This window comes from Heterodontus francisci, chromosome 22, assembly GCF_036365525.1.
Source record: "Heterodontus francisci isolate sHetFra1 chromosome 22, sHetFra1.hap1, whole genome shotgun sequence".
NCBI classification, from domain to species: Eukaryota; Metazoa; Chordata; class Chondrichthyes; order Heterodontiformes; family Heterodontidae; genus Heterodontus; species Heterodontus francisci.
In genome coordinates, this window is record NC_090392.1 from 82,341,147 (window position 1) to 82,357,344 (window position 16,198).

Below are 16,198 nucleotides of genomic sequence, written 5' to 3' on the forward strand. Positions count from 1 at the left end.
GATTGCCCCCTTTTTGTTTTTAAGTTCTACCCATATGGCCTCATTTGAGGAACCTGCTAAGATATCATACGAGGAGAGATTACACAAATTAGGCTTGTTTTCACTAGAATTTAGAAGGTTAAGGGGTGATCTGATTGAAGTCTTCAAGATATTAACAGGTAAAGACAGGCTAGATAAAGATAAACTGTTTCCACTGGTTGGAGATTCTAAAACTAGGGGGCATAGTCTAAAAATTAGGGCCAGACCATTCAGGAGAGATGTTAGGAAGCACTTCTTCACACAAAGGGTGGTAAAGGTTTGGAACTCTCTCCCACAAACAGCAGTTGAAGCTAGAACAGTTGTTGATTTTAAATCTGAGATAGATAGATTTTTGTTAAGCAAAGATATTAAGGGATATGGGCCAAAGGCAGGTATATGGAGTTAGGCTGCAGATCAGCCATGATCTCATTGAATGGCAAGACAGGCTCGAGGGGCTGAATGGCCTACTCCTGTTTCTATCTTCCTATGTTCCTATCATCCCTCCTTACTGCAGTAATTGACTCCTTGACCAACAGTGCAATGCTACCTCCTCTTTTACCCCCTCCCCTGTCACGCCTGTAGATTCTATATAGATGGGCAGGTGGAAGGAGTGGCAGTGGGAGGGCATTTTGGTGAAAGTGATCATAATTCAGTCAGTTTTAACATAATTATGGAAAAGAACAGAGATAGAACAGGAGTTAGAGTTCTCAATTGGGTCAAGGCCAATTTTACTAAACTGAGGAGTGATTTAGTGAAAGTGGACTGGAAACAGCTACTTGAAGGTAAATCAGTGTCAGAACAGTGGGAGGCATTCAAAGGGGAGATTCAAGGGGTTCAGAGTAAACATGTTCCCACAAAGAGAAAGGGAGAGATGGCCAAATCTAGAGCCCCATGGATGTTAAGGAGCTTACAGGGTAAGATAAGGCAGAAAAGGAAAGCTTATATCCGACACCGAGAACTCAATACTACAGAAAGCCGAGAGGAGTCGAGAAAATGGAGGGGTGAAATCAAAAAGGAAATTAGGAAAGCAAAGAGAGGGCATGAAAGAATATTGGCAAGCAAAATCAAGGTGAACCCAAAGATGTTTTATCAATACATTAAGAGTAAGAGGATAACTAAGGAGACAGTAGGACCCTTAAAAGACCAAAAAGGTAACCTATGTGAAGGAGCAGAAGATATTGGAATGGTTCTTAATGAATACTTTGCGTCTGTCTTCACAAAAGAGGGGGACGATGCAGATATTGTAGTTAAGGAAGAGGAGTGTGAAGTATTGGATGTGATAAACATAGGGAGAGAGGAAGTATTAATGGGATTAGCATCTTTGAAATTGATAAATCACCAAGGCCAGATGAAATGTATCCAGGGCTGTTAGAAGAAGCAAGAGAGGAAATAGCAGACCACCATTTTCCAGTCCTCACTGGATACAGGTGTGGTGCCGAAGGACTGGAGAATTGCTAACATTGTACCTCTGTTTAAAAAGGGAACGAGGGATAGACCGAATAATTACAGGTCAGTCAGTTTAACCTCAGTAGTGGACAAATTATTGGAATCTATTCTGAGAGACAGGATAAACTGTCACTTAAGAAGGCACAGGTTAATCAAGGATAGTCAGTATGGATTTGTTAAGGGAAGATCTTGTTTGACGAACATGATCGAAGTTTTTGAAGAAGTAACAAGGAAGAGAGATGAGGGTCGTGCAGTTGATGTGGTCTACGTGGATTTTAGCAAGACTTTTGAAAAGGTCTCACATGGCAGACTGGCTGTAAAAATAAAATCCCATGGGATCCAGGGAAATGCAGCAAGGTGGATACAAAATTGGCTCAGTGGCAGGAAACAAAGGGTAATTGTTGACGGGTGTTTTAGCGACTGGAGGGCTGTTTCCAGTGGGGTTCCGCAGGGCTCAGTACTGGGTCCCCTGCTTTTTGAGATAAATATTAACGATTTGGATGTAAATGTAGGGGGCATGATCAAGAAGTTTTCAGACACAAAGATTGACCGTGTTGTAGATAGCGAGGAGGATAGCTGTAGGCTGCAGGAAGATATTGATGGTCTGGTCAGATGGGAAGAAAAGTGGCAAATGGAATTCAACTTGGAGAAGTGTGAGGTGATGCATTTGGGGAGTTCAAACAAGGCAAAGGAATACACGATTAATGGGAAAATACTGAGAAGTGTAGAGGAAGTGAGAGACCTTGGAATGAATGTCCACAGATCCCTGAAGGTAGCAGGACAGGTTGATAAGGTGGTTAAGAAGGCATTTGGAATCCTTTCCTTTATTAGCTGAGGTATAGAATATAAGATCAGGGAGGTTATGCTGGAACTGTATAAATCATTGGTTAGGCCACAACTTGAGTACTGTGTACAGTTCTGTTCACCTCATTACAGAAAGGATGTAATTGCACTAGTGAGGGTACAGAGGAGATTTACGAGGATGTTGCCAGGACTGGAAAAATGCAGCCATGAGGAAAGATTGGATAGGCTGGGGTTGTTCTCCTTGGAACAGAGAAGGCTGAGGGGAGATCTGATTGAAATGTACAAAATTTTGAGGGGCCTGGATAGAGTGGAGGTGAAGGGTCTATTCACCTTAGCAGAGAGGTCAGTGACTAGGGGGCATAAATTTAAAGTGATTGGTAGAAAAATTAGAGGGGAGATGAGGAAACACTTTTTCACCCAGAGGGCAGTGGGAGTCTGGAACTCACTGCCTGAAAGTGTAGTTGAGGCAGAAACCCTCAACTCATTCAAAAGGAGTCTGTATATGCACCTCAAGTACCATAATCGGCAGGGCTTCGGACCAAATGCTGGAAGGTGGGATTAGAATAGGTGGATTGTTTTTCGGCTGGTACAGACATGATGGGCCAAGTGGCCTCTTTCTGTGCCTTAAACCTTCTATGATTCTAAGTCTATTGACCGGCTCTGATAACAAGGTTCACCCTTGTTGCTCTTCTCTGCACTTCCTGTGAGACTGATGGCAGTGTCATGGTAACACCATCTGGATCACACTGTGAACAGTTCTGGTCTCCATATTATAAAAAAGGATAGAGAGGCACCGAGGAAGGTGCAAACAAGATTTACAAGGATAATACCAGAACTGCCAGGTTATACCTATTAGGAAAGATTGAAGAGGCTGGAGCTCTTTTCAGTAGAAAGAGAAGGCTGAGGGGTGATTGATAGGGTAGACGTAGAGAAGATGTTTTCACTTGAGGGGGAGACGAGGCCTAGGGGGTCATAAATATAAGATAATCACAAATAAATCCAATGAGGAATACAGAAGACACTTCTTTCCTCAGAGTGTGGGGAGAATGTGGAACTCGCTACCACAGGGAATGGTTGAGGCAAATAGTATCGATACACTTAAGGGGAAGCTGGAGAAAGAAATAGAAGGATATACTGATAGGGTGAGATGAAAGAGGGTGGGAGGAGGTTCAGAAACACCAGCATAGACGCGTTGGACCGACTGGTCTGTTTCTCTGCTGTAAATACTTTTAACCAGGACTGTAGAGATACTGACTCACTTAATACATGTGTGTAATATCAATGTATGCAGTACCATGTGAACACAATATAACCTGACTGAATCTGTTGTGTTAGTGTGTGTGAAAGCAGAATTAAAGATGATGTCTAATGCACTGGCCCTGGTGTATGTCCCTTCATGGGTGCCTCGGCACTGCAGCTCCAGACTTGGCCAGCAGAGTGAGCACAGAGGCTGCTAATGGTAGTTGGGCTCTGTCATAGAGATATACAGCACAGAAACAGGACCTTCGGCCCATCGTGTCTGTGCCGTCCATCAAGCACCTATCTATTCTAATCCCATTTTCCTGCACTTGGCCCGTAGCCTTGTATGCTATGGTGTTTCAAGTGCTCATCTAAATACTTTTTAAATGTTGTGAGGGTTCCTGCCTCTACAACCGCTTCAGGCAGTGCGTTCCAGATTCCAACCACCCTCTGGGTGAATTTTTTTTTTCCAGAAATCCCCTCTAAACCTCCTGCCCCTTACATTAAATCTATGCCCCCTGGTTATTGACCCCTCCTTTAAGGGAAAAAGTTTCTTCCTATCTACCCTATCAATGCCCCTCATAATTTTGTATACCTCAATCATGTCCCCCCTCAGCCTTCTCTGCTCTAAGGAAAACAACCCTAGCCTATCCAGTCTCTCTTCATAGCTGAAATGCTCCAGCCCAGGCAACATCCTGGTGAATCTCCTCTGCACCCTCTCCAGTGCAATCACATCCTTCCTATAGTGTGGTGCCCAGAACTGTACACAGTACTCCAGCTGTGGCCTAACTAGTGTTTTATACAGCTCCATCATAACCTCCCTGCTCTTATATTCTGTGCCTCGGCTAATAAAGGCAAGTATCCCATATGCCTTCCTAACCACCTTATCTACCTGTGCTGCTGCCTTCAGTGATCTATGGATAAGTACACCAAGGTCCCTCTGACTTTCTGTACTTCCTAGGATCCTACCATCCATTGTATATTCCCTTGCCTTGTTAGTCCTCCCAAAATGCATCACCTCACACTTCTCAGGATTAAATTCCATTTGCCACTGCTCTGCCCATCTTACCAGCCCATCTATATTGTCCTGTAATCTAAGGACTTCCTCCTCACTATTTACGACACCACCAATTTTCGTGTCATCTGCGAACTTACTGATCATACCTCTTATATTCATGTCTGCCTCCTGCCACTAAGCCAGTTTTGGATCCAATTTGCCAAATTGCCCTGGATCCCATGGGCTCTTACCTTCTTAACCAATCTCCCATGCGGGACCTTATCAAAAGTCCATGTATACTACATCAACTGCCTTCCCCTCATCTACACATGACTTGAAAAATTCAATCAAGTTAGTTAGACATGATCTCCCCCTGACAAAGCCACGCTAACTATCCCTGATTAATCCCTGCCTCTCTCTCCAAGTGGAGATTAATCCTGTCCCTCAGAACTTTTTCCAATAGTTTCTCAACCACTGATGTTAGACTCACCGGCCTGTAATTACCTGGTTTATCCCTGCTACCCTTCTTGAATAATGGTACCACATTCGCTGTCCTCCAATCCTCTGGTACCTCTCCTGTGGCCAGAGAGGATTTGAAAGTTTGTGTCAGAGCCCCTGCTAATCTCCTCCCTTGCCTCACATAACAGCCTGGGCTACCTCTCATCTGGGCCTGGGGAATTTACCCACTTTTAAGCCCGCTAAAACAGCTAATATTTTCTCCCTTTCAATGTTAATTTGTTCAAGTATATCACAATCCCCCTCCCTGATCTCTACACCTACATCATCCTTCTCCATAGTGAACACAGATGAAAAGTAATCATTTAAAACCTCATCTACGCTAGGTACTTGATCACAATGCATGGCCAAGTGCTCACATGGAATAAAAATGTTAAAAAGGCACAAACATTCTTTGAGGAGACGGAATATCAAGTTTAAGGCACAGAAAGAGGCCACTTGGCCCATCGTGTCTGTGCCGGCCGAAAAACTATCCACCCATCTAATCTCACCTTCCAGCATTTGGTCCATAGCCCTGCAGATTACGGCACTTGAGGTGCACATCCAGACTCCTTTTGAATGAGTTGAGGGTCTCTGCCTCAACTACCCTTTCAGGCATAAAAACAAGAAATGCTGGAAATGCTTACCAGGTCTTTCAGCATCTGTGGAGAGAGAAGCAGAGTTAACGTTTCAGGTCAGTGACCTTTCATCAGAACTGGCAAAGCTTAGAAATGTAAAAGGTTTTAAGCAAATAAAGTGGGGGTGGGGCAAAAGATAACAAAAAGAGAAGGTGTTGATAGCACAGGGTCACAAAGAATAACCTGACCAGAAGGTCATGGAGCAAAGGCATGTTAATGGTGTGCTGAAAGACAGTGTTAGTGAAGAGATGGTGTTAATTGACAGAAAAATGAACAGCCCTGGCCCAAAGCACAAACATGAAAAAAACAGTGAGCAGGCACATGGTAAAAAAAAAATGAATGATGAAACAAACTAAATTAAAATAAGCAGAAAAAAAGAAAAATGAACTAAAAATAAAATGGGGGGCCCATCATGCTCTGAAATTATTGAACTCAATGTTCAGTCCTGCAGGCTGTAGTGTGCCTAATCGGTAAATGAGATGCTGTTCCTCGAGTTTGTGCTAATGTTCACTGGAACACTGCAGTGAGCCCAGGACAGAGATGTGGGCATGAGAGCAGGGGGGAGTGTTGAAATGGCCAGCCTCCCTTTCAGGCATTGAGTTCCAGACCATCACCACCCTCTGGGTGAAAAGGTGTTTCTTCATCTCCCCTCTAATTTTTCTACCAATCACTTTAAATCTGTGCCCCCTCGTCACTGACCTCTCTGCTAAGGTGAATAGACCCTTCACCTTCACTCTATCCAGGCCCCTCAAAATTTTGTACATTCCAATCAGATCTCCCCTCAGCCTTCTCTGTCCCAAGGAGAACAATCCCAGCCTATCCAATCTTTCCTCATAGCTGCATTTTTCCAGTCCTGGGAACATCCTTGTAAATCTCCTCTGAACCCTCTCTAGTGCAATTACATCCTTTCTGTAATGAGGTGACCAGAACTGCACACAGTACTCAAGTTGTGGCCCAACCAATGAGTTATACATTCCCAGCATAACCTCCCTGCTTTTGTATTCTGTACCTCGGCTAATAAAGGAAAGGATTCCATATGCCTTCTTAACTACCATATCGACCTGTCCTGCTACCTTCAGGAATCTGTGGACATTCACTCCAAGGTCTCTCACTTCCTCTACACTTCTCAGTATTTTCCCATTAATTGTGTATTCCTTTGCCTTGTTTGACCTCCCCAAATGCATCACCTCACACTTCTCCAAGTTGAATTCCATTTGCCACTTTGCTGCCCAAGTCACCAGGCCATCAATATCTTCCTGCAGCCTGGTTATCCTCCTCACTATCTACAACACGGTCAAGCTGTGTGTCGTCCGCAAACTTCTTGATCATGCCCCCTACATTTACATCCAAATTGTTAATATACACCATAAAAAGCAGGGACCCAGTACTGAGCCCTGCGGAACACCACTGGAAACAGCCCTCCAGTCGCTAAAACACCCAACAATTATCCTTTGTTTCCTGCCACTGAGCCAATTTTGTATCCACCTTGCTGCATTTTCCTGGATCCCATGGGATTTTATTTTTTTAACTAGTCTGCCATGTGAGACCTTGTAAAAAGTCTTGCTAAAATCCACGTGGACCACATCAACTGCACGACCCTCATCAATCTTCCTTGTTACTGCTTCAAAAACTTCGATCATGTTCGTCAAACAAGATCTTCCCTTAACAAATCCATGCTGACTATCCTTGATTAACCTGTGCCTTCTTAAGTGACTGTTTATCCTGTCTCTCAGAATAGATTCCAATAATTTGTCCACTACTGAGGTTAGACTGACTGACCTGTAATTATTCAGTCTTTCCCTCGTTCCCTTTTTAAACAGAGGTAAAACGTTAGCAGTTCTCCAATCCTCTGGATTGAGGGTCAATATTTTATATATCTATATTTAAATTAAAATTCTGGTGAATTAAAGGCGGCTTCTGGAGATTGGAAAGAGTTTTGCCTCTTCAGAGAGAGATGTCGAGAATCGGTTATTGAGAATAATCAACAATGGTTCCGAGTGACTGACGTTTGGAGAGACAAGAATCATTAAAACCGCCTCTTTCCTGTATCTGTATCTGAGCAGATAGAATCAGTGGTTACAGCGCCTTCTCAACCCACTGGAAAAATATAGTCAGTCTGTTTTTAGTCAAATTTCACTCGCCTTCCTTAGTTGAAGATTGTTTCAGCAGTATTTAAAAAAACTAACATTGTTTTGTTCATTTTTTCATTTCTGCAAAAAGGTTCCAAAAGATGCAATGTCAAAAGTTCCCCATAATTGTCACGAGTTTGACAATCCTGCTCTTCGGTAAGTGAAGTACTTTACAGCAAAGGTTGATATTTAGAAAAAAGAATTATGCCAAAATTTGTCAAACTGCGCTGTTTTTTTGTGATTAGCTTCAACATATCAGCAACAAGGCTGAAATAAAATTACTTCTTAATTTTCCAGTAAGTTAAACTTCTTCCGTTCACCATTTCTGCCTTTCATAGTTTTGACACTGTCCCGTAGATGTACAAAAGTTATTTTTATTAATTTCTGTCCTGAAATTTTAAAATTAAAAATTGCAGCCGGGGGTGAGCGGCGGGGAGTGATTGTGAAATGTCTTTGTTACAATAAAGAAATAGAAATAAGATTGAAAGTACATTTACAGTTAGTGCCGCTTGTCTTAAACCGAACCCTGAACACTAACTGCAGACAATTCAGTTCCTATAAAATCCCACATTTATGTTCAACGCAATTTACTTTTTTTGTGGAAGGGAAGAAACCTTTTTGGCAAAAGTGCTTGAATTTTGAATGTTCGTATTTCACTTTGTAATATATTTTGCTCCAAAACCGCACAAACTAATATAATCGGCGCAAGACTTTTGCCGAAAGAGGAGTGAGATTTGTGCAGAAAAATAATAATCATTTGTTGGGAAATTGTAAAAGAAACCAGTCGATTGAACTCTGTGTAAATTCTTGAAGATTAGAAATTCATCACTTTTTAAATCCTGAAATTGATTAAAGTTGATAATAAACTGTTAATCAATTTCTTTATAGATTAAATAATTCGACACAGGCTCTACATTGAGAAAAAATACTTTCCAACAGAATTAAGAATGCTGGTCACCATGATAAAATATTGAATAAATTATAGTTTTCATTCTTTCTGCCACTTTTTAAAATATCAGCTGTGAATTTAATGTTACTGAGTGGAAAAGTTTTTGAAAAGTAGGTTAACAAGTTGAACACCTGTGTTTGTGCTTTGGATTTGAAATCGCACCAACTTTCTGCAACTTCACATTTCTTTCCCTCTCTAATTTTAACCCTTTCCCCGCGCACGCGCCCCGCGCCGCCCCGCCGCGCGCGCTCCGGCTCCGCCCGCGTGCCCGACACCCGGAGCACTCCTGAGGGCGGCGCCCGGCGCGCCTGCGCACAACCAATTCTACATTAAAATCATCTGCAATTGCCATTAAATATTTCAAAAATCTGCTTCAATCCAGATTCAAGTTTGGTAATTACAGATGCAAAATGATCTTAAAGATGCATCTGAATAAGAGAAACATTTTCTGTCCTTGGGCTAAATTTCCAGGCAGCTGCAAATCTACTCATTTCCCTCACAGTAACCCAGCAGTTATTGTGAATGTTAGGTTGATATTTATACAGGAAAATGCAGCACAATCCCAGACAGATCCCAACGTTAGGATTCTCAGCTAGCGGGATGGAGACTGAGCTTCATGTTGGAGCAATCGATTTTAACCCCATTTCTCACTTACCCAGTAACTCCTGATGGTTTGTTTACTTGTTAAATGTTTCCCTAATTCCCACCTGAATGTTGACTTTGATTTAGTTTTAATAGAGCCCTGTGGTGTACTGAACATTTTCCCAATGGTGAGGGACTAGAGGCACTGAGGAGTAAAGGGAGTTAGGGTCATGTACCTGAATCAGTAAAAGCTCCCACAGAAAACGAGTTGTAACTGTGCTCTGTAACAACTTAGAAACTGGACAAGTCGAGGGAGGAAACATCAAAATAAAACATCAACATTGAAAAGTCAGAGGTTTCCAGGCTGGGAAGAGGCACAAGATATGAAGGACAGTCTTTAGGACAAGAGTCTGTTTTGGATGATGCACTCACCCTGTACCTCTGCTGCTGCCACACAATTCAGCTGTGGTTTCAACAGAAGGAACTGGGCAATGTGTGGGAGAAGGAGTGGAGTCTGCAAAGCTTTTTGATCCCTGGATATAATCCTGTGTGGAACCTGGGATTAGATGTTGCTGCAAAGTGACATGGATTTCTGAATGAACAGCAAATCATTCACTCAAAAAATGTAATCTGGTTTTAACTTGTGGAACATTGAAAAGATGCAACTAACATTCCATTTTAAATTGTTGTTTTCTACAGCACAATATTGTTGAAAATATTATGTCATCTGTCAGTGAAGGAAACGTTTTGGGGTTTGGGAAAGAGAATTCCAGTTGGTCATCTACCTCTCACAGTGGCATGAAGTGTGAGAGCGATGAGAATGTTTCTGAGGACCTTCCTCCATATGGGCTGACACCTCCCAGTGCTAATGAGGCTGAGGGACAGCAGGATGGAGATTGGAGCACCACTGTTAAAGATATTCATGTCCCACCCTTCACAGAAGCAACTGGTCCTCAGCACCAACTCCCCACGACTGCCTCTCCCCTCGATTATTTCCATTTACTATGGCCAGATAGTGTGTTTGATACCATTACAGAGGAGACTAACCGTTACGCTGCTCAGTGCCAGGAGAAAGCTGGCAAAAGGGACTCTTTTTGGATTCCCACTGATTCTCATGAAATCAAAGCTTTCCTGGCTATCAACATAATGATGGGCATCAAACAGCTGCCTCGCATCTCTCTGTATTGGAGCCAGGATTCAGCCCTGCGCTGTCCCTGGATTTCTTCGGCCATTTCTCGGGATAGGTTTTGGAAAATAAACCAGTATCTCCATTTGCAAGACAACAGCTCTGCCCTAGATAAATCAGACCCCAATCACGATCCAATGTATAAAGTTCGATCCCTGATAGAGGTAATCCGCAGCCGTTTTGGTCAATTTTATGGTCCCAGTTGTGAACTGAGTGTTGATGAAGGGATGGTTGCTTACAAAGGTCGGCTTTATTTCAAACAGTATTCACCTGCTAAACCCACAAAGTGGGGCTTGAAAGTCTGGATGTTGTGTGAAGCAGAAAGTGGTTACTGCCTGAACTTTAGCATCTACACTGGGAGAAAGACTGCCTCACAGTTCAGTGTTGGCTATGATGTGGTGATGGATTTATGCCGCCCTTATTTTCATCGCAATCACCACATTTACTTTGATCGCTTTTTCAGCAGTTCGGTCTTGATGCAGCATCTGGAGCTCAATGGAAGCAGAGCTTGTGCAACAACTCACCTGAACCGCAGAGGACTGCCCAATCAGGCCAGGAAAATAAAGTTAAAGAAACGAGGCGATGTTCAGTTCTTTCAGAAAGGATCTTTATTATTAACCATTTGGAAAGATAAAAGACAGGTAGCGACACTCTCCACAAATCAAAATGGGAAAATGATTGCATGTTCTGGGACATTGAAACCTCAGGCAGTGATTGGTTACAATAAATACATGGGTGGTGTTGATCTCTCTGATCAAATGAGAAGTTATTATCCTGTGGGTCGTCCGTCCAAAAAGTGGTGGCGATGTGTGTTGTGGTATTTACTGAACATCAGCATTGTTAATGCTTGGCTCCTTTTCAAATACTCTTCTCATGAGCCTCCGCTCCCAAGTCGCTATGATCACCTCAACTTCAGAACAACTTTAGCAAAGATGCTGCGTGGAGATTATTCAGCCGGAGTTTGTAGGAAAGGCAGGTTGTCCACTTCATCAGAAAACAGATACCAAGCGACCTTCCATAACCCCAGTGCACATAATATTGTGAAAATAGACGGGCGGAAGAAAGTTTGCCGTGAATGTTCAAAACAAAAACGCAAGACTGTGTCCGGCAGATCGGTGCAAACATCGTTTCAATGTGAATTCTGTGAAGTTCCTTTGTGCAGAACCAACTGCTTCAAAGATTACCATCAATCTCTAGCTTAACAAACTGTGTAGGCTGTGGGGGGTGGGTGGTTGCCAACCCTCCTCCAGGATTGTCCTGGAGTCTGCAGAATATTAACATGAATCTCCTGGATGTTGCCATGAGCAACTGGAGGAAGATCTTGGGGGATTTAAAAATGTGTATTTTTCATTTTCTCTGACGACTTTCAGCAATGAGTTACAATGGGGAAAATGCTGTTTGATTGGGCAGTGCAGTTGTAGGAAACCTCCAGGAATACATCTAACCAGAGTTGGTAACTGCTGCACGCCTCCTCTCATTTCCCCCTCACTCCAAACGGTATTTAGTGTTCATTTCTTGTGAAAGTACTCTATTTTCTAGGAGATATCCTGTGCTGTTCCTGATGCCTAGTCCGTGATTTGGATCACAGTTGTGGTGTTTAGTTGCTGTTTTTTTTTAGCTGGCCTGTCCCTTTAATGCCACTGCTCAGATACCCACTGTGTGAAAGTGGGGCTCAAAAAGGTCAATTAGAGGGTAATTGATAGTGGGACATGTCTACAGATTGGTGGATGCTGGTCGGTCCCTGGCTGCTGTATTTGAGAGAGTTCAGGTTATCTTTTGACACTGAAATGTGTTGGAGTGTGCTAGATGCCGTTTTTTTAAATGAGATATAGGCAAAATTTACACCTGCATTTTTAATCTGTTTGCTGTGTGAGGAAGGGTTGATATTGTGTTTGCTGGTGTATTTTTAATTAAACTAGAATAGAAATGATCTCCAGTGACTGAAGTCGAGTGGTTTGAAGAGGTTTCTGTCTCAGACCACTGTGTAACTTGCTCAATAACTGCCAAATGTGAGAGGACTTTAAAGAAATAATGATTGGTTTCTGAATGTTCCATGATGGAATTATTTGTGACAATTTTCCAGAAGGAAATTTTTACATCTGTTTGTAAATAAATCTTTTGTTGGTCTGTTGCAAGACTCAACAATTATTCTGGATCAAACTATACACAAAGATGATAACATTTGTAATGAAAGCCTGGGTCATGTAGGAAATTCTGTCACCTCTCTGAGCTTTCAGCTGTGTCTAATGAACTCAAACCAAATCTAAAGTATAATCTTTAAATAAATACAAGTTCTTCATAAAAATATTTTGTGACCATTTTTATGCCTTTTTTAACCACAATATGTCAGTTTAGCTCACGAGATGATAATCCAGCTCTTTAGTTGAAGGGTTGTTGGCTTCTTTGCAAACCTTCAGCTCAACTCAATGGAAATTTACCACAAAATGGTAGAGTTTGTAAAGACATTTCATCATCTTTGTTAAAGTTGATGCTAAGATTAGCTCAAAGTCTATATTCTTGAATCATATGAAGTAAAAAGACAGAGAAACCAACAGGCTTGCATTTGTTGTGAGAACATTAACCACACGTATGAACATGTTGTCAGCAGTATCGCTCCTTGGATATTGGGACCGTTAATGAGCCTCTATCATTTTTATCATTTGTTTTATTTGTTCCTGAACTGGTTACCAGTACCTGGCTAAGAAAGGGACTCAGATTCCCAGATCACTCCCAGAAGTGAAGAAAAGGAGAATCAAAGCCACATCCTAACTCCAGTTGTGAGGCTCAGTTGTATTGTGGAATACATGGTTTATAGAAACTGTTTCATGAAATAGAATCAGGGAGAGGTTGAGGCAGGATATTGAAGTGGGATACTGGACAGAAGAAGCAAGAGTTCATGGTCATGATCTTTAGAGGTGAGGAATTTTTTTACTGGGATTTAATAATAAACATTATCACTCGTGATGTTATATTTTCACCTGTGTGAATATAAATCCACGCATTCACCTGTGCTGTCAGTTTTACTTTAGGTATTTAAAAATTTAAGCTTCAACTGAAATCTTTACTTCTCTAGTGACTGATGTCTTGTTTTTTTTTAATCCAGGGAATTCTCAAGCGCTGGTTGGTAAGCAGTTTTTCTATATTTTTATTATCCAGGTCAGAACTAACTTGAAGAGGTGTTAAAACTCAAAAAGTGAAGATGTGGATTTATATCAGAATTCCCACCCTTTACTTTCTCTTTGGTTTTGTTGCTGCATCTTCGGAATGAGAGCAGGAAGCTCCCTCTTTTCCTGTTGCTTTGCCACTGTCCAGGTACTAGAGGCTGAGATGGGCCTGGGGGAGGTGGGGGAGATTTACAACCCCCACTCCCCCCACCTCCCCATACTCCCTCGATCTCTGCTTGTTTTTTCTCTCTGAATTTGCTCTGGGAGCTCGCTGGACAGGAGTGTGGATGTGAAGCTGCTTTCAAGTGTTTAATATTTGTTTCACAATCTCACCTTAATCCACCAAAATTCCACTTAGCGTGTTGGAAAAGAAGGAAAAATAAATAAAGTTGCAGAGGAAGTGACCCATTTTTCCCTGTGACAAGCTAGGAGATCCTGATGGTTCCATATCTGTTATATTCCTGACTCCCTGTGCACATTCACACCAGTTGGTGAAATAAATAAATGAAATATTACAAACAAGAACTGCAGAAGACTGAGTTCAAATCCTGCCAAGGCTGTTTGAATTCAGTTTTAAAAATTCTGCAAATAAAAAGCAGATCTCAGTAAAAGACTGGGTAAGGATGGCATGTCCCATTTCCATCAGGGAAGCAGTTGGGATTTTATGATAATGCAGTAGCTTCCATAGTTATTCCATCTGGTGTCAGCTGCAAATCACCACATTTCATGACTTCAATTCCCACCCTGCCTTGGCTGGATTTGAACTCACAGCCTCTGGAGTGCTCATCAGTTTCTGTAGCCACTGCCATACATCAGCAATACAGGAAAGCTTGTTTCTCTTTCTTTCCATTCTTAACCTCTTTTCCCCCTCAACCTTCTACACAAGCCTTGGCCAGAGAGTTAGGAATCCCAGCAGCAGCATTGGCAGTTAGGAATCAGTTTGTGAGCTTGCAGCAGAGTGTCAGTGTCAGTGTCAGGCTGCTGCTCAGTCTGTGTTCTCTTCCCCAGTGATCAAGGAAGAGGCAGATGGAATTATTTTGGAGTGTCCACATGTTAAAGAATGGGAAAAAGATGGAGTGAGCTATGAGAGGTTGATGGACAATGGGAATGTGAAACTAGCAAAGCTCTCAGACAGTGACACCGGACAATATACTTGCACTGATGGTCAGAAGAGATCCTCTGCTCATGTCTTTGTCAAACGTAAGTTGCAAGTTTTTTTCTGTGCACTTTTTTAACTCGTTCATGGGATGTTGGTGTCACTGGCTAGCCCAGCTTTTATTGCCCATCCCTAAATGCGTTTGAGAAGTGGTGGTGAGCTGCCTTCTTGAACTGCTGCAGTCCATGTGGGGTAGGTATACCCACAGTGCTGTTAGGAAGGGAGTTCTAGGATTTTGACCCAGTGACAGTGAAGGAACGGTGATATAGTTCCAGATCAGGATGGTGTGTGGCTTGGAGGGGAACTTGCAGGTGGTGGTGTTCCCATGCATCTGTTGCCCTTGTCCTTCTAGTTGGTAGAGGTCGTGGGTTTGGAAGGTGCTGTCTCAGGAGCCTTGGTGCTTTGCTGCAGTGCATCTTGTAGATGGTACACACTGCTGCCACTGTGCGTCGGTGGTGGAGGGAGTGAATGTTTGTAGATGGGGTGCCAATCAAGCAGGCTGCTTTGGCTTGGATGGTGTCAAGCTTCTTGAGTGTTGTTGGAGCTGCACCCATCCAGGCAAGTGGAGAGTATTCCATCACACTCCTGACTCGTGTCTTGTAGATGTTGGATAGGCTTTGGGAAGGCAGGAGGTGAGTTACTTGCCTCAGGATTCCTAGCCTCTGACCTGCTCTTGTAGCCACAGTATTTATATGGCTACTCCAGTTCAGTTTCTGGTCAATGATAACCCCTAGGATGTTGATAGTCGGGGATTCCGGGTAATGCCGTTGAATGTCAAGGGGAGATGGTTAGATTGTCTCTTGTTGGAGATGGTCATTGCCTGGCACTTGTGTGGTGCAAAAGTTACTTGCCACTTATCAGCTCAAGCCTAAATGTTATAAAGGTCTTGCTGCATATCTACACGGACTGCTTCAGTATCTGAGGAGTCGCGAATGGTGCTGAACATTGTGCAATCATTCCACACTATAGGAAGGATGTGATTGCACTGGAGAGGGTGCAGAGGAGATTCACCAGGATGTTTCCTGGGCTGGAGCATTTCAGCTATGAAGAGAGACTGGAAATGCTAGGGTTGTTTTCCTTAAAGCGGAGAAGGCTGAGGGGGGACCTGATTGAGGTATACAAAATTATGAGGGGCATTGATAGGTTAGATAGGAAGAAACGTTTCCCCTTAGCGGAGGGGTCAATAACCAGGGGGCATAGATTTAAGGTAAGGGGCAGGAGGTTTAGAGGGGATTTGAGGAAAAATCTTTTCACCCAGAGGGTGGTTGGAATCTGGAACGCACTGCCTGAAGAGGTGGTGGAGGCAGGAACCCTCACAACATTTAAGAAGTATTTAGATGAGCACTTGAAATGCCATAGCATACAAGGCTACGGGCCAAGTGCTGGAAAATGAGA

The 16,198-nt window shown here is 42.7% G+C and overlaps 2 protein-coding genes across 9 annotated transcripts in view; both read left to right on the forward strand.

Annotated features, from left to right (window-relative positions):
- The first annotated feature begins 7,658 nt into the window (after positions 1-7,658).
- Positions 7,659-16,198, forward strand: part of LOC137381500 (T-cell surface glycoprotein CD3 delta chain-like) — a 145,119-nt gene continuing 136,579 nt past the window's right edge. For 2 of the 8 annotated variants that reach the window (XM_068054184.1, XM_068054192.1), the window contains exons 1-3: positions 7,754-7,922; positions 13,587-13,607; positions 14,656-14,847. In XM_068054184.1, the coding sequence (XP_067910285.1) occupies positions 7,868-7,922; positions 13,587-13,607; positions 14,656-14,847 (268 nt within the window). In that variant the 5' untranslated portion in view covers positions 7,754-7,867. The other 6 variants (XM_068054189.1, XM_068054187.1, XM_068054186.1 and 3 more) reach the window with 5 other exon arrangements.
- Positions 10,035-13,138, forward strand: LOC137381499 (piggyBac transposable element-derived protein 4-like). The gene has a single exon (XM_068054183.1). It carries the CDS (start codon positions 10,096-10,098, stop codon positions 11,683-11,685), a length of 1,590 nt encoding a protein of 529 aa, XP_067910284.1. The 5' UTR covers positions 10,035-10,095; the 3' UTR covers positions 11,686-13,138.

Coding starts and splice junctions, on each gene's coding strand:
- LOC137381499 (XM_068054183.1), top strand. CDS start 10,096: ATGAAGTGTGAGAGCGATGAGAATGTTTCTGAGGACCTTCCTCCATAT.